Source organism: Palaemon carinicauda, chromosome 13 (genome assembly GCF_036898095.1).
Source record: "Palaemon carinicauda isolate YSFRI2023 chromosome 13, ASM3689809v2, whole genome shotgun sequence".
Lineage (NCBI taxonomy): Eukaryota > Metazoa > Arthropoda > Malacostraca > Decapoda > Palaemonidae > Palaemon > Palaemon carinicauda.
The window spans coordinates 26,743,514-26,761,866 of record NC_090737.1 but is presented as its reverse complement, the minus strand read 5'-3'; the positions used below and the strand labels follow the sequence as shown (position 1 = coordinate 26,761,866).

The window sequence follows — 18,353 nt, the reverse complement described above, 5'->3', positions numbered from 1 at the left end:
GGTCGTCCTCGGGAGGAGGAGCAGCAGCAGGAGGAGGAGGGTGGTCTGTGCGATTCTCACCTCATCTCCCCTTCCATGGCATACTAATATAATATCAAGCGCGAGCGTATTGATTAAACATAATTGGAATCCATTTGTGATTAGAGTGAAGCGGAAAGTTTTGGAACACTTGTCGGTGTTGAGGTAGGGGGGAGGGTAGGGAAAGCAATAGAAACCCCCTTCCTCATTCCCTTACCCAACACCTCCTACGTAAACCCTCTTGGACACTCTTCCTGTTACGCAGGGCTCTGTAGCTGTTGTACTCCTCTTGGACACTTTCTGTTGAGCAAGGGCTTTGTAGCTGCTGTACACCCTTTGGACACTCTTCCTGTTACACTGGGTTTTATAGCTCATGTACACCCTTTGGGCATTTTTCCTGTTGAACAAAATGTACTGAGCTTTATAGCTGGTGTAGGCCTTTTGGACACTACTGTTACACGGGGCCTTGTAGCTGCTGTATACCCTTTTGACACTCTTCCTGTTGAACAAAATACACAGGGCTTTGTAGTTGCTGTACCTCCTGCGCTTCTGTTGAAACTGGTGTGCTGCTAATCCTATTTCCATAGGATATTACCTTGCTACTGCCGCGTTTGATGAGGCCCTAGAGACCAGATGGTGGTATTTTTGGGAGGTCGGCCATGGGTTGGGTTGGGTTGGGTGGCAGACTGGTTCTTATCAGTCGTTGTTGCGAGTGCGCGTGTGTTGGAAAGATAGCAAATTTTCTCAGAGAGAAGTTTTAGACAGTTTTAAAACCATAAATTGCCAACTCTGATATAGTATCTGGACTCGTGGAATATTAGGTTAGGAAGAAAACCTTGTTATACTGTCAACAAATATATTAGCTTGCTAAGATTAAATCCATTATATTAAGATATAGAGAAGAAATAATGACTATCCTAGTTGTACGAAAATTTAACTTTATCCGGTAATATCTAGAAAAGGATATTACCTTCACCAGGATCGAATTCATAGATAGAGGACTCTTATAACTCAGTACATACATACAACTGTGCACATTTAGATGTACTGGTGAATGTATTGGGATGAGAACTGGCAGATGGAATGTGCACCACCTCCCTCTCACCTCTTGTCAAGATTGTCAATATACTGACAAGGAAATGTGGTCTTCACTCCCGTTCACTAAGACTTGGTTACGATTTTGCTTTAGTCATTGCCCTCCCTTGCACATACATGCATACATATACACATATTTGCATAGGTAAATACATACTGAAAATTTACCGTATAGGTATGTACATACACAAACGCACATGTTTGACATCCATACGTAAAGTTACAACAGTGCTTCTCTCTCTCTCTCTCTCTCTCCTCTCTCTCTCTCTCTCTCTCTCTCCGTTTTATAAGTGTAGATCTATTGACACTACAAAAGTTCACGTGGATTTTGGTAATTTTGTTTATACTCCCGACATGTCTGCCGTCCAATTCCTTGTAAATGATTTACAATTATCATGCTTTAATAATTAAATAAACCTATTTTTCCTCTCCTTTGACATTTCAAAGATTCCATTGTTGTGATGCATTTTTTCCCTCGTAGGGAAGTACCTCAGAGTTATTTCATTTTGCCAACACGTACTTCTTCCTTGCATGTTCCCTTTCGCCTTCTCACAAGGAAGGGAGACCCCGTCCTTCATAAATCTTGACCCTCGAACCTCGCTTTTCTTCCATTCTTCCCATTCCTTCTGTCTTCGAGATTCTAAACTAAGGAATGATAAATATAGACCACCTGTAGGAACGACGTCGCCGACACTTTCAGAAAAGCAGAAAGGGCGAATGCGTGTGTACGAACAAGCGTGTGTATGTGTGTGTATTAGATGTATGTGTGTGCGTTTGTGTGTGTGCAAAGGCTTCCTCGGCCTAACGCGCCCAATTGAAAATCAATGTGGCGCCTCCATTTGCTTCTGTGACCCGCCTACCACCGCTGCCGATGACGCCGCCCGCCCAGGCTCGCTCTCACTCTCTCTCTCCCTCTCTCTCTCTCCCGCCCCGAGACCGCCATGGTTGCTGCTTCTCGGCTTGGGAGACTCCTTCCAGGCGGCCTCTTTTCTTTTCTGGCCCCACACTCTTGTTCTTTGCCGCCTTTGATTTTGGCAGTGGGTGTGTCTTGGCGAAACCGATTCATTGGCTAATGAGAATTTCATTTATTCTATAAAATGCTAAAAATTATTTAAATAACCGTTTTAGACGATTGAATTTAATTTGTTTGTATATCTACAACTCGTGAATAATATTTCCAGTAAAGAAATAAATTTGTCGCCTTTGATTTTGGCAATGGATGTGTCTTGGCGAAACCGATTCACCGGATATTGCGAATTTCATTTATTCTACATAATGATAAAGATAATTTAAATAACCGGTTTAGATGATTGAATTCGATTGGTTTGGATATATACACCTCGTGAATAATAATTTTTCCTGTATATAGCTGTAAGTCTTGTATCTGTTGGATAGAAATGAATTTGCCGCCTTTGATTTTGGCAATGGGTGTGTCTTGGCAAAAAGATTCAGCGGATGTTGCTAATTTCAGTTTTTTTTCTGGATAATGCTAAAAATAATTTAACTAACCGTTTTAGCCTATTGAATTTAATTGTTTTTGGGAATGAACACCTCGTGAATAATATTTCATAGAAAATAGTTGTGAATCTTTTATCCGTTGGCTAGAAATAATTTGTTTACATAGCAAATGAATTTTGATGGTCGTGCCGCAGTTCTTTTGAAGTCATTGCAATCTAGATCCATCGGATGATGAAATTTCACTTGTATTAATAATGGTATTTCGTGTGTCTCCCTTCCCATTTATTACCAATCTTGTTTTCCGTTTAGTTGTTGGTGAATTTACCATTAGGCGAGATTACTTTTGGATAATAAGTTAAAAGCATTGTTCTTTTGTGATTAGGGAAATTATTAGATAATCACCTATGCAAAATATTTTACAATTTCGTGCTTGCTGTTTCTCTCCTGGTGTTGTTTTCCCCACAACTAGAGGTCGGTTTGCAACGAGACGAAATTCTCTCTCTCTCTCTCTCCTCTCTCTCTCTCTCTCTCTCTCTCTCTCTCTGTTTCATTGTTTTTCCAGTGTTAATTTGATTGTCCTGTGCATTTCGGCTTACATGTCCCTCCCTATGGGTGTAGAATTCTCTCTCTCTCTCTCTCTCTCTCTCTCTCTCTCTCTCTCTCTCAGTAGCCTTCCCTTTCTGCAACCGATTTCCGACCATTTTTGAGTTTTCCTGTTTTGATCTCGAATCTTCCTCTTGACCCACTCTTCCTTATCTCTCACCTCTTCCTCATCTCTCGCTTCTTCCCTTCCTCGTCTCTCACTTCTTCCTTATCTCTCACCTCTTCTTCATCTCTCGCTTCTTCCTCATCTCTCACTTCTTCCCTTTCTCATCTCTCGCTTCTTGCTTGTTTGCTTTTTTACTCCACCTTCACGGAGAGGGATTGCATAATCCAATAATATTTATGAACATACTTAGATTTCTGATTTAAACATTCATGTTCGGGAGCCGTTTGTTGTGTCATTGCACGATGAAAAATAATGTATATCAAAATACATTGCAAGATAAGAAATAATTTTATTTAAAAGTGTATTGCATGATGAAAAAGAATTTATTTCAAAATTTATGTCACGATGATATTGAGCTTACGACTAAAAATTCTCTCTCTCTCTCTCTCTCTCTCTCTCTCTCTCTCTCTCTCTCTCTCTTAAAAGAATGCAAAATAATTATTTGGAATTTTCAAGTAACCATTAAAAGCGTTTCTCTAAAATCCATATTTAGATTTCTCGCCATTGTTACATTATCAATCCTCGAAAAGGTAAATGGAAAATTTGCTTGTAACCTGGCTGTGCTTTTTTGAGATGTTTTAGAAAGGAAAAAGGTTTCTGGTGACGTTAAAAGGATTACTTTGCCCCCCTTTTTTTAGGATTTTCGTTCTTCTGTGATTTTAACGTATTTTGTGTGTGTGTGTGTGGGGGGGGGGGGGGCATATAACGTACGTTCACGCCATCCATTTTGTTGATGAAAAACTTGTGCATTTAGAAAGGCTGTCGAGATTTTTAACCCTGAAAATAGCATATTTGATTTTCACGTTCGTAAGAACTGTTTAAGGCCTTGTTACTCAACCATTATTTATTTTTTTATTTCTTTACTGAAAATGTAAGTTAAATTAATTTTTTCTTTTACATGTAAAAACACAACACGTTTATATATATATATATATATATATATATATATATAAATATATACACACACACAGTACATACACATACATATATATACACCCAGTATATTCTTGTATTAACGTGCTTTTTTCGCATTTTTGTATGGGGGAAGCACGGTTGCCTTCTATTGGAGGTCTTGCTTTTAGGTAGACCATATATATATATATATATACTGTGTGTATATATATATATATATATATATACTGTATATATATATATATATATATGTGTGTGTGTGTGTGTGTATCCGTGCTTGCACAATAATTTTCTTTAAAAAAAGATCTTTGTGGTTCCCCTACCAAGTATTGACCAAACTCTGTCGTGGCGAACATGTTACTGGCGTCTATTCTGTTTTCGATTTATAATTTGCCCTGTTAAAATGCCCTGCTTATACGTATGGATGATTTAGCTGGGGTATGCCTTTCAAGTTGGAGGAATATACCACAGTTGGCCCCGTCAGTTTTCCATTTGGAAGTTTCTACTGTCGTTTGGTGTAAGCCATAGATCTCTCTCTCTCTATCTCTCTCTCTCTCTCTCCTCATCTCTCTCTCTTGTTTAGTTAAAATCGTTTTAATTTAACTTCAGTATTTGAGCCTAAAGGTAATATTTTGATGCTTTCTCTCTCTCTCTCTCTCTCTCTCTCTCTCTCTCCTCGTTTTGTTAAAATCGTTTTAATGTTAACTTCAGTATTTGAGTTTAAAGGTCTATTTTAATGCATTTCTCGTCTCTCTAAAAAGATGAGAGAGAGAGAGAGAAGGAGAGAGAGAGAGAGAGAGAGAGATATGAGGTAGTGAGCACCTGTGTGGAGGGCCTTCCTACTCTGCGGGAACTCTAAGCATCAGATTTATAGGTGGTACGTGGGAAGGTAGGGGAAGGGAGATGATGAGGGGAAGGGGAAGGGGGAGAAGGGATGTTTAAATGGAGGAGAGAGAGAGAGAGGAGAGGGGTGAGAGGGGAATGTTTTTGGGGGTTACCTCAAATAATGTGATTTTTGAGTGAATATTGTATATCACGGATCGAGTGATTGTCGAAAGGGTTGTGGGTCGACTGGTTAGGATCAATGCCAATGTGGCGTGTGGCGGAATCCGTTTGTTATTTCGTTGTCATCGGAATGTAAAAATACACGGGCAGGGGTTTAGGGAAAGTGGAAATCATGTAGGGTGTGTTTGGACAAGGAAAGAAGAAAGGAACATAAGAAAGTGATTGTGGGTTTCAGAATCCCTTTTTTATTTCATTATTTTATCAGACCTTTGAGACAGGTAAATGAATGCCATCTCATGTGTCGTGGTTTCTGTACTGCTCACACGTTTGGTACAGTCTGTATGAAAAGTAATTGTAACTGCAAAGCTCTGCAGTTGTCAGGATAAACACGCACAACCATAAACCAGAACACCTAAGTAAATAAATGTTCTCGCATGCTGACATGGACCTTCTTTCTATAACCTTTATATTTCTGCGAGTATGAACAGAAATGTTTCTGTTGATAGGTTATTTAGAATTCAATTGTTTTACTTATATTATTTAGACAAGATAATTTTAATTGTTAAAATTACTTCAATGGAAAGACACCCAGTAAACATTAGTGTGCGTCTTTTTTTTCCTCTTTCTTATCTCCCCATTTCACTCTCCCTGTCTTCGTTTGTTATCTTTATCACTCTGGAACTTATCTTCCCCCATTTTGTTTTCTTCTCCCCTTCCCAAGTGGAATCCTCCCTTGGTCTCTTTTTGTCGTGGCTTAAGCCATGTTGAAACTGTGAGTCAGCTGTGTATTTGTTCCCCTGATCATCTTCTCTAGTGCTTTCGTCCTCTCTCTCTCTCTCTCTCTCTCTCTCTCTCTCTCTCTCTCTCTCTCTCTCTCTCTCTCTCTCTCGTCATTTATTGGTGGGGAGGTGGTGGCACTAATCTCTATCACCTCTTCCTCCCTCACTCTCTCTCCCCATCTAGTCTCCCGAGGCCTATTATCCCCCATCATGGGGTTTCCCCTCCCCCCACTTTTTAGAAAACGTAATCTCCCCTCGTAAGGAAAACGTGCGCCGCGGGACTTCTCATCCTCATTCCCGGGCGCACGGGCTTTATCTTACGCTCCATGCAGGGCCCTTGGTTGATATCAGTGCTGGGGTAGGGGTCTGAATTTGATCAAGGGGGAATTTTGAACGCAAGGGCGAATTTGAATGCTAAATGCGGGGCTCCAGGGCCCTTAACTCGGAGAGAGAGAGAGAGAGAGAGAGAGAGAGAGAGAGAGAGAGAGAGAGAGAGAGAGAGAGTATGTGAGCGAGCCATTTTTATCAGTTTACAATGAGGATGTCTGCATAGAGAAACGAGGAAACTCCGTGCATGGTAATTAAGTGTGATGTTCTTGTATGTGCTCGCTGGCATTTTGTAGACACACGCACACACACATATATGTGTGTGTGTATATATATATATATATATATATATATATATATATATATATATATATATATATATATATATATATATATTATTGTCTGTATAAAATGTATTTTAGTAAATCAAAATATGATAATCACACTGAAACTTATTTTTTACTTAACGTAAAAAGAGAATGCCTAGGAATTAAACTACATTGCTTGCTTTAGTAGCTAGGAACTAGTTTTGTTTTACTATATATATATATATATATATATATATATATATATATATATATATATATATATATATAGATCGATAGATAGATAGATAGATAGATAGATATTGTATATGTATATCATAGCCATCGTTTGAGCATTTGTACAACTACATAAGCGTAGTGGAGAGTCATTATGAACTCCCAAAGTTTTCTCATAACGTCGATACCATTGAGAGTCCTAAAGTACTTGATTTCACCTACTAAAGATTGACTTCCCATTGCAGGAGCCCCGGATCCAACGGCGGGAGGGAGTGCAGAGGAGGAGCACTGCTGGCATCTGGATGCAGAACAGGTCAAGGAACAAGTGGGTCAGTACTTGACCCAAGGCGGATACTACAATGCTAATAAACAACTCTATTTCATGTTCACCAAGGTTAGTGTTCGGAGCAAATGTTTTTATGTTGGCCAGGCTGACATGAGTCTTTTTTATAGTTTATGACATATCTGTTTTTGACGTTGTTAATAGTTTAGATAGGACATATCTGTTTTGACGTTGTTACTGTTTTTAGAATGATTTATTGTTAATTTATTCTCATCATTTATTTATTTACTTATTTCCTTTCCTCACTGGGCTATTTTTCCCTATTGGAGCCCTCGAGCTTCTATCATCTTGCTTTTCCAACTAGGGTTGTAGCTTGGCTAGTAATAATAATAATTTGGGAAATAGGGACATGTGCTAATTGTCTTTTAACTAAGTTATAATGGATTAGAAAATTAATTAGAAAATAATAAAATCAAGAGCTCCTATTTTTCTTAATGAACAATGAAAATTAACATTGTGGTTATTTATTTATTTTTTTTTTTTCATTAATTCCATTAGATGAATTATCATGAAGCATATGTTCTTAGTAGGTGACATCTTGATGTATAGTAAGTTTTCAAGCTTATTCTGGCTATGGTAAGCAGCTCTTCTAGGAGAAGAACACTCCAAAATCAAACCATTGTTCTCTAGTCTTGGTTAGTGTCATAGCCTCAGTACCATGGCCTTCCACTGTCTTTGATTAGAGTTCTCTTGCTTGAGGATATATTTGGGCACACTTCTATATTATATCTCTCCTTCTTTTTCAAGTTTATGGTTTATAAATGAAAGATTTACTGTAATGTTACTGTTCTTAAAATATTTTATTTTTATTCATTCATTACTTCTCATGTACTTTATTTCTTTATCTCCTTTCTGTTGGACCCCGTGGGCTTACGTCTTGCTTTTCCAACTTGGGTTGCAGCTTAGCAAGTAATAATAATATGACATCTTTTATTGTAAATTGTCAAGCTTCATTCTTGACCTCCTTTTACGCAGGTTCGGGAAATGGTGAGAGCGCGAGACAGTAATGGTGCTAAAATGCTGACCATGATCACCGAACAGTTCCTTAACGACCCAAGACTTCTGCTCTGGAAGTCACAGGGCACTCCCATGACAGACAAATGCAGACAACATTGGGATCATATCGGTAAGAGAGAGAAAAACCATCTTATATACAGTACTTTTCTAAACTTGAGTAAATCATGTGTTTATATATTTTTCATCTAGAAACATATTGCAGGTGTTGATTTACATCGTTTAATATTGCAAATATTCTCTTGATATGACTCCATACTGTGTAATGTAATTATAGGTATATCGTGTAATATTGCACATATTCTCTTGATAAGATTCCATACTGTGTAATATAATCATGCATACAGTATACATAGTTTGATATTATCTCATGTATCCACATATGTCAAAAAAATTTTGTAACTTTACTATTAAACTTTGGATTTGACTCCTTATGGTAAACTATGCTAACTATTAATCACTTGATGTGATTCCAATGTATTCCATGGTTTTTTGTCTCAAAAATGCTTCTCCATTACAATCTGCAGCTGCTCTTTGGGTGTGTGTGGTGTTGGCACCGCATAGTAGCTCATATGAAAAGCAGCAGAGACAGAGGACCTTGGAGCAATGGGCGCATACTGATGTTTGTCCGTTGGAAGACCCAGATCACAGACATCAAGATACCAATGAAAGGGTTGGTTGAGTCTCCTCTTATATTTCATAGAGACAGTTGTGTAAAGTGCAAAGCTGTAATGGTTTAGAATTTGGATTTGAATTTCACTTCTCTGTATAATATATTCGAGAGATGCCTTAAGGCCTTTAAGGCTGGAATTAGTTTTTCAACATTTCTAACCATTCATGCATCATTCCATCTTTTTGCAAAGATATTAATATCACAATTTATTAAACCTTACGGTAATTCGTGGATTGCCCTCCATTATTAGAACATTTCCCCTTGCTTTAAACAAGCCATTAATAGTAACTTCAGCTTTTAAAGAAATATTTTCCTATCTTCTTCTGTATTCTAGAATCGTTCCGCTGCTTATTATCTTACTTCCGATGACGAGTCAAGTGATGAAGATAATGAGCTCAGACGTCGAGACCCTAACAACAGAGAACACAATCACCGTCATCATCATGTCCAAAGAGAAAATAGAGAAAACAGAGAGAGAGACAGAAGATCGTCACACAGGTAACACTCAATATTTAGTCGAGCACGAATTTGAAAGATTGTTTAGCCTTTTCCAATATTTTGGTAATTATAGGACTGTATTATATGCAGTGTTCATTTGCCCAATTGTCATTTCTTAATATTAAACTCCACCTATAACATAGGTAATTATCATGCTTTACTGTCAACATAACTATTTTGTAAACAACTTGTTCATGCAATCACTATAACAATTTTCTTGAAAATATTGTTACTTACAAGTGTCTTAATCATCAATTTATTAAGGTAAGTTTAATTTTCCTTAGGCAAGTATCTTGATCATGCAATGTCCTAATATTAACTTTGCTTGTTTTTCCTATAGAAGACATAAGAGACGGAGGATTTCAGCGCCACCACGAACCATATTCCACAGAGCGATAGATGCTTGCAACATGTCGTGGGATGATCACCACCTTAGAACTATTTTGGCAGGGGAAACTCCTGTTCTCAGAAGTACCCAACACCAACACCCTTCTTCTTATTATAATGAACAAGGACAACCACTTTGGCATGGTTAGTTACTTTAATTTTTCATTTGTATGTGGTCCTTACTCTGTGGCTTCTCTAAAATAAAAGGAGTTTTTATCATGTTAATTTCATATTTGATGCAGAACCTGGATCTTTTGTGTTTGTGATTATTTAATCACTTCTTGTTATATAATTAGGTATCATACCATGCAATATTATCTGCTCCAGTTGGCTTTGAAGTTTGCTTTTCTTTATTTATTGATGAATCTTGAAAACTATTGTCTAAACATTTATATTCGTCTTTAAAGTTTGATCTACTAATCCAAAAGGATGTCTTTTATGTTTTTATGATATTCCCAATATTTTGATATTTAGAACACGTTTTATAATCAGCAATTATTTTTACAGAACCAGTCCCAATCGCTTGCTCACGAGTAGATGCTTTAAGGTCTCATGGTTATAACAGTGAAGCGCTAAGGCTTGCAGTGGCCGTGGTACGTACGTTAAAACAAGCACAAAGAGAAGCATATCTCTGGTGGGGAAGTAAGAGAGACGAAATGCTCCCAAGATGTTCTCCTTCTAGAGCTTGCAGGTCCTTAGGTCCAGGAGCATTAGAAGGTTGGGTTGGTCACCCGTTAGATCCCATAACATGCCTTTTCGATACTTTAGCCGAAGCGTCGCTCTTGCCAGAAGATCTTCCGAGGTTTCAGTATCACAGTGGTAAGTTTATAAAAATGTTTTCTACTGTATTTGTAAATCAGTCCATTGCACATTTCGTTTGTGTAAGCAAATATTGTGCTTTTTAAAATAATTACAAATTTCTGTAAGAATTTCAGCCTTGGCTATACTGTGTTCTTATTGAACAAAGCTTAATCTTGTTAAATATTGTTCTGTGATTACTTAGAAAGACTATGTATTTTAAGTACCTTAATTACATTTTGAAAAAGTGTAAGATGAGGTTATAGTTTGATGACTGATATCAAGAGTCATCAAGTTAAGTATACAGCTTCATTATTACAATCCCAAATAAATGAATAAATAATGCAATTTCATTACAGAATTTTTTTTTTTTTTTTTATTTTAAAGTTTGCCCTTGTACTTGACATTTATAACTAAATTTTAGATGTGTTTTTTACAGATTGGCTTGGTGTAGCTAATGAGGATGCAACCAACCTAGCGCCACTCAGGTATCGTCATGTTCCCATCCCAGGCTCTAATGACCCTTGGGAGTCATATCTAACTCTTGCCTTGGAAGCAGCTCTTATAGGCTTAGGCCAGCAACGAGCCATGCCCCCAGGGTTGTATGCTCAGGAAAAAGCCTGCAAGCAAGAAGAAAAAATGATACTAAAATTACAAGAGCTCACCCTTGATTCTCCTCTTCTAGCAGTGCTAAGGCGACAAGCCAGGCTACTGCTTGAAGGTGGGCCATTCTCAGGGCTTGGGGAGGGCATCCATCCAGAAAGTGTTCCCATGCATACCTTCACAAAGTTCCTATTCACAGCTTTGTTACCTCATGATCCTGATTTGGGGTACCAGCTGGCTTTAAGGGCAATCAGGTATTTATAGGTTTATTTTTTTTTTACATAAAGCTAATGGTATATTTCATCAGTTAGTATTGGAGCTAGTAATGATTGTTTTTATTCATGCAAAGAACTTAATAATTCTGAAAATATTTTACAATCATTAGTGAATGCTTTTTCATAGTGTTTTTACTTTTATACAGATTACCAATTCTTGAAGATCATGATGATGTAGATGACCCAGCAAATGGAAATGTTTCCTCTTTGGTATTATCCCGATACCCACGATGGTTTACTTTAGGCCACATTGAAACTCAGCAATGTGCCCTAGCCTGTACCATGATCAATGCTGCCAAGAGTAAGTATTTTGACAGGTTATACGATTGAATTCAAATCTCTATTTTGAAAAAGGAGTCAGAGAAAAATGTGCTTATTTCATAATTTTATTCATACTATATCTAATTTGAAGACATCTGTATGTTCTGATAGATTAATATTTATATTTCACCATGTCTTAATAGGCAGTGTTCTTACCTTCCCATTTCTATTTCAGACGATGTTATGCGCCTAAGGTCTGTATTGGATGCAGCTCTAAGAAATATCCATAGTTCGTCACATCTATTTAAGTTGGCTCAAGATGCATTCCGGCTTGGTCTTCCAGGAGAAGGCCAGAGAAATTCGCTTCTGCTCAATGCTGCATTAGAATTAGGGTTACAGGTTAGTGTCTCTCTCCTACTTAAGCAGTATAGTATATTCAGAATTCACAAATTTTCAAGTTAATATCTAGCTTTCATTTTCTTGTGACAGCTTCTAAGAAGTAAAGTATACATTAGTCTTCTTCATGGCCAAGAGTTTTATTTAGGGATTTATTTCAACCTACTCTTCAAGCATCTGTGTAGTTTGCTCCAGGTATTGTTCTTGGTGTGATGAGGTTATTTATCCTTTTAATATAACCATGCAAATTTCCTCCCAAGATTCCAGTGGCTTCATTTGTTGAAAAAAACATTAATCATATTTACACATGGTTTGCATTCTGATGATTTTTTAAAGAGGCTGAGTGGTGGTCTAACTGTATCTCTTTAAAAAAAAAAAAAAATAAATAAAATAGGTACTTTCTATTAAAAGTAGGGACATTTTAAATTAAATTATCACTAATGTAGTTGTAAATAGAAGATACAAATGTTTCCTTTGATTTTTCCTTCTATTCCACTCATTTTTCATAAGCAATAGTCATAATAGTAATAAAATACAAAAATTAGAAATTAGAATTATTTTAGTTTTTACTATTGCAAACAACATTAATATAGTATTAAATACTAATGCAGTATTTAGGAAAAGTGAAAAATCTGTTTCTAGCTAACTTTAAAATATTAAGAACTTCATATTTCTTAGATGTATTTTTAATAGTTTACTGCCATATGTTTATTGTATTAATATTTATCTATATTTCTAGGTAATGCGCATGACGCTAACGTCCTTGAACTGGAGAAGGCGAGAGATGGTACGCTGGTTGGTAACCTGTGCTACAGAGGTTGGTGTTTCAGCACTGATTTCTATAATGCAGAATTGGTTTTCTCTGTTCACACCTACGGAGGCTACTGGAGCTGTTGCATCGACAATTATGAGTCATACCACTGTCATGAGACTTCAGTTAGATCGGGCTGAACAGGATGAACTTGCTGCGTGTGCTCGTTCCTTAGCCTTACAGTGTGCAACCAAGGTATATTCTACAGTACAGTACCCTCTTTACTCATGTCAAAAGATTATGAATCACTATAAAGTATTTTGTATATTTTATATTAAATTGTGAATACATCCGTTGGAATGAAAGTTGTAATAAATATATAGTAAGGTTAATTTCACAGATACAGTATAATTTTGTGTATTCATGGAAATGATTCAGTTAGGGAAGATGCATCAATAAGCAATAAGTTACTTTAAATTGTAATATAGTATGAAAACTTAAATCTAATGCGAATATATTATTCTTACTTAGGTTGCATTTAGAAAGAAAAGAATAAGTTCATACAAGTCTATGAATGTCTGATAATACCATTAAGTACTCTTAAAATTAATGTTCTTCTTTATATTCCAGGATCCTCCTAACTGTGCACTTAATGCTCTTACCCTATGTGAGAGTGATCCAGTATCCTTTGAGACTGCTTACCAAGTGGTAGTTGATGCAGCTGCTCACACGATGACCTCTTCGCAGCTATTCACAATTGCACGATACATGGAACACCGTGGATATCCCCACCGTGCTTACACTCTTGCAATGTTGGCAATGCAAAGTGTGCATTTAGCATATAATCAAGATACTCATCCTGCTATTAATGATATACACTGGGCTGTTGCGCTTGCACATTCTTTAGGCCGCACCGAATTATCTCAGCTCCTTCCTGTTTTCATTAAAAATGTGCAGTGTGCCACAGTTTTATCTGATGTCTTGAGGCGCTGCTCTTTATCTGCACCGGGAATGGCTTGTCCTGATTCTAAGCGTCGTCCCATCAAGCCTCTCGCTTTCGATAAACAGCCCTTAAGAGGCCTCTTAGAGGCTACTATCTTAGCATACATCAACACCACCAATTCGAGGCTTACGCATATATCTCCTAGACATTATCAAGATTTCATTGACTTTTTAACAAAAGCTCACGAAACATTTATGCTGGCGCATGATGGTCACATCCAGTTTGCTCAGCTTATTGAAAACATGAAAGTTGCTTACAAAGGGAAAAAGAAATTGATGTGTTTAGTGAGGGAACGTTTTGGCTGATGCCTAGTAAATCAGTATCAAAGACACTGCAGAAAATGCTTCAGTAAAATATTTAGAACTTCCTGTTTAAATGTAAATTGAAATCAGGTGCATACATCTTCAAAATTAGACTATTTATTAGCAGTAATTGCAGAAATCTGTGATTCTGCAACGTGAGTGGAAGACAGTGATGTATTGTTTGCAGTGTGATAAACTATTTGGGCTCTAGGATGCTCTATAACATAAGAAAATATATACATCTGTGACTAATTTATAATTGGATAAGCCTATAAGTCCATATTATTTCATTGTTGATCTTAGGGGGGATACCTTCATCATATTCATCATGCATTATGCTTGAAATACATTTACATTTGTCATACTATTCATTCAGTATATGATAGCTTATAATGATAATGTCGTATTGGCAAGTTCACAATTCTAATAAATGTGTGGGTGTGTGTGGTCTTGTGTTTAAGGTATGTGGCAACACTTTAGTTAACTATATTGGGAAAGCATCAGAATCCTCATTTTATTTTTAATACTGTGTATATTATTTATTGAATATTGTTTTTCTTTGCGAGTAATTGTATTTATACCAAAGATTAGTGAGAAGCAAATGGGTAAGCATGTTGCAACTGATCAAAAGCTGCAAGCAAACCCAGTTGAGTGTGATACTATGCTAAGTGGAATCCCACCTCTTAAGCCCATATCACGCGGAGTTGGCGCCGTCAGGGACTCCAGTACAAACTACGGCAGAAGTGCACAATAAAAGAATGTTTAGGCTCCTCACTCACTTATCATGGCCTGAAATGGTATGCCTCATTATTATAGAGCAGTCAATCATAAATGGTAAGTAAGCAAATGATAAGAGCCTAAGCATTTACCTCTTTTGTGGATGCCGTCAATATCGTTAGGCCTCTTTTATGGTCTCTATCCAGCAATAGAATGCGGGGCGAGGATGTGCAGATGCTATTAAGCAACCAGCTACTTCTAGGAGAGGTAGCTGTTAGAAAATTAAATTTGATGTTATAAACTTACAAAATTAATTTAATGTTAAACATTACATCTGTAGAAGATCATAGACTCTATTTTTCTGTTGTCTATAAGGCCAGGAACATTGCATGGAAAGCAGTCTAAAATGAGAAAAAGAATGGTAATAGGGTTATAGTAAAAACTGAAAATTAAAAAAAAATTAATCCTTCTCCCGCATGCTAGTACAGTATTTACGTTAAAAATGTGGTTGGTTAATGCATTCCTAAAACTGTGAAAATATAGCAGCAGTTAAGTAGGAATGTGATTTCTAATCCAAAGGTACATTATATACATGTTAATGTATAGCAGGAATTAATAAGAGATAGAGACATGTAGTTGGAAATACTGTGTGCTACTGTAGTGCTGCCTCTCGTCAAGAGTTAATTTTCGACGATAATGCACTTTAGTGATCTACCTCCGTATTCTTATGTAGCAAACACAGCCGTGGCCTATGTAGATGGTTGTTTTTGTTTGCTGTCTTGCCATATCTTCAAAGGTCCAGTGTATTATGAATTTGATCTCATGTCTAAGGACAAAAAAAAAAATAAGCAGAAGTCTCTTTCTAGGCTATAGAATTCCAGTTGTACATATGTGTGTGTAGTAAGTAAGGTGCCACAGTGCCCTACGGCATGGTTGTTTTGTTTTATTTAATTCTTTCTTGACAAGTGATGATTGGCAGCATTTCTATTTCTTTAGGTGCCTCAGTATTGTACCTTTTGTATTGTATGAAGTGCAGTCAAATAGGCTAATTATTGAAGTCGAGGTGAAGTGGAAAAAAGCTGTCATCAGCGCTTTTTTTAGGCCATGTTTGTTTTTGTTTAGTCAAGGAATTTGAAACTTTTAAGACAATGGCTAGACATAGATAGTTTTATTCATTAGCGTTATTACATTTTATCGACTAGTGTTCAATGCTTGTTTTTTCCCTTTTCAGGATGATTTTTGTTGCTTAGTGTTAATACTGGTATTTAAGTTATTTATGTACAAAATACAATGTGCTGGTCAATACCAATGCCTCCTCCAAACTTCCAAGATGGCTAGCCTACATATTGTACGTGTACACTGCTAGCCTGTAAGTTATGTTTTGATCTAACATTGTCCCTGTAAATATTAACAATAGATCTGTCAGTAACATTATGCCCAACTCTGCAGTGCTTCAGAAGCATCAAGCTCTCTGTGTTATGGACGTGTATATGTGTACTTCCAGTTAGAAGGATGTCAATATTTTTTCCCCACAGGTTAAATATGAGTGAAGTGCTTCTTACCAACTTTGTCAAGCTGGACTTTTTACCTACTAGAGTAAAGGATCTTACTTTTATAGGGAATTAGAATGTGGAGAGTTACTGAACAGAATACTAACCAACATACTCTATAACCGAACGGCTAATTTTGGTTATTTACATGGTAAAATACGGAGTCTAAACTAATGTACCACTCAGTATTTGAGTTAGTTCAACTTTTCACCTTAGCTTATTTATATCACCAAGCCAAATTTACCTGAATTAAAAATTGTGAGAATGTACTTCATCAATAAATGCATATTGTAGATTATCTCATTACAACACAAGGGTTAGCCGGTAACAATGGAAGAGTGATTTCTTGTTATTATCATCATAGAATACTGTGACTTGCATGAAATGGAAAATAAATTGTCGTACTTGGTCATCGTGCTGCATCCTGTCTGATGTGACCCAGTCATGCAACTGATGTTTGTATTATGACAATCTTATCTTGAGGCATATCACTCGCAGGTCCTTGTGTCCAAGCACTTTCATGTCCCAGAGTTTTGAAATATTTGTTTTAACACAAAGCTGTAAGATAAAAGTGATTCTTCTGTGAATATTGTAAAATGCATGTCGATGCTTAAGAACTGTGTAAAATATGTAGGAATTTGTACATATTAGGAAATGACATGTTAGAGTTACTGTAGTTTTTAGATAGCATATTCTCTCTTTATCTTTCTCTCTCTGTCTTTATCATTCTCTGTTTCTGGGCATAAATATTTTCCTCATGCATTTGCAATCCCAGTGGTTATGTTTTTGTTACTAAGTGTCATAAGTTGAGTGAATCACAGCTAAGCAATTATTTGTAAAAAAATACAAAAAGAAGCAAATATCGATTCTTCTTCATTCACCTTTCTTGTTCTGAAATTCATCTGCTATTAAGGCAGACGTAAAGTAATTTTGTTATCCTCATTTTTTTCCACTGTTGTTATCTATTAGTTCAGAATTATTATGGCGGTTTTTGATTTCTTTAAATATAGGAAATGGAAAATGTTTCTTGGTGAATTGAGCTCACAAGTCACTTGTGAGTGTTTGAAAGTGTGTGCATGTGAAAATAATAGGCACTTATTTGAAAGTTCTGACATATTTTGTTGAGTGGAAATTAGATTTATAGCAAGTGTCTATTTACAAATGGTTGTATCAATATTTATTATGTATGTTTAAAACTATTTATTTGTTTCTTATTTTACACAAAATGTTCCAGGAAAACTATATCTTTGCAAATGAATATGCAAGTGTGTACAATTGGGTGATGTAAATGAATATAGCGTTTTGTTCTTGTTTAGGTTTCATTTATGCAGATATCCCTGACCCATCACCTTATGACCCCATCCCCAACCCACCTACCTATATCAATTTCCACTTTGAAGACTCCCAACCCATTTTGTCATGATTATTGTTTCTGCCATTTTTTACATTTGTATTAAAGAATTTACAATGAGTTGTCTTTATTTATCCTTGCAAATTATTATTTACTCTGTGAAACAAATATGTACTGACATGCTCACACTTCTGAAACATTTTTGTATAACTTCTCTTGTCCTTTTTTATGGGTTTGAATTAAAAGCCTATTACTTTACTCTTGGTTATAAAACACAAAAGTATACAAGTTGACTATCAAAAGACTTATGATCTGGTTAGGTTTACCATATTTAAAGTATTTGGTAATGATGTTTGAGTTACTATGGGAATTTAAAATGTGTGATTTTGTTAAACTATTAATTGCCAATATGGTTTTACCATAGTTCTTAATCAGAAGTGGTGTCAATGACCTTTAATGTCAGGATGCCAGAAAAATAAAGCAATCAATCTTAAAGGTTGTAATCAATTAACCAAGAATCTTGTAT

The 18,353-nt window shown here is 36.4% G+C and overlaps 1 protein-coding gene across 1 annotated transcript in view; it reads left to right on the top strand.

Moving 5' to 3' along the window:
- Positions 1-17,947, top strand: part of LOC137651471 (zinc finger SWIM domain-containing protein 5-like) — a 33,367-nt gene extending 15,420 nt beyond the window's left edge. The window contains exons 4-14 of the mRNA XM_068384696.1: positions 7,151-7,299; positions 8,224-8,374; positions 8,790-8,935; positions 9,270-9,433; positions 9,774-9,964; positions 10,328-10,639; positions 11,058-11,475; positions 11,643-11,797; positions 11,993-12,156; positions 12,893-13,159; positions 13,535-17,947. Of these exons, the coding sequence (XP_068240797.1) occupies positions 7,151-7,299; positions 8,224-8,374; positions 8,790-8,935; positions 9,270-9,433; positions 9,774-9,964; positions 10,328-10,639; positions 11,058-11,475; positions 11,643-11,797; positions 11,993-12,156; positions 12,893-13,159; positions 13,535-14,212 (2,795 nt within the window). The 3' untranslated portion in view covers positions 14,213-17,947. The remainder of the gene's footprint in view (positions 1-7,150; positions 7,300-8,223; positions 8,375-8,789; positions 8,936-9,269; positions 9,434-9,773; positions 9,965-10,327; positions 10,640-11,057; positions 11,476-11,642; positions 11,798-11,992; positions 12,157-12,892; positions 13,160-13,534) is intronic.
- The last annotated feature ends 406 nt before the right edge of the window (positions 17,948-18,353 follow it).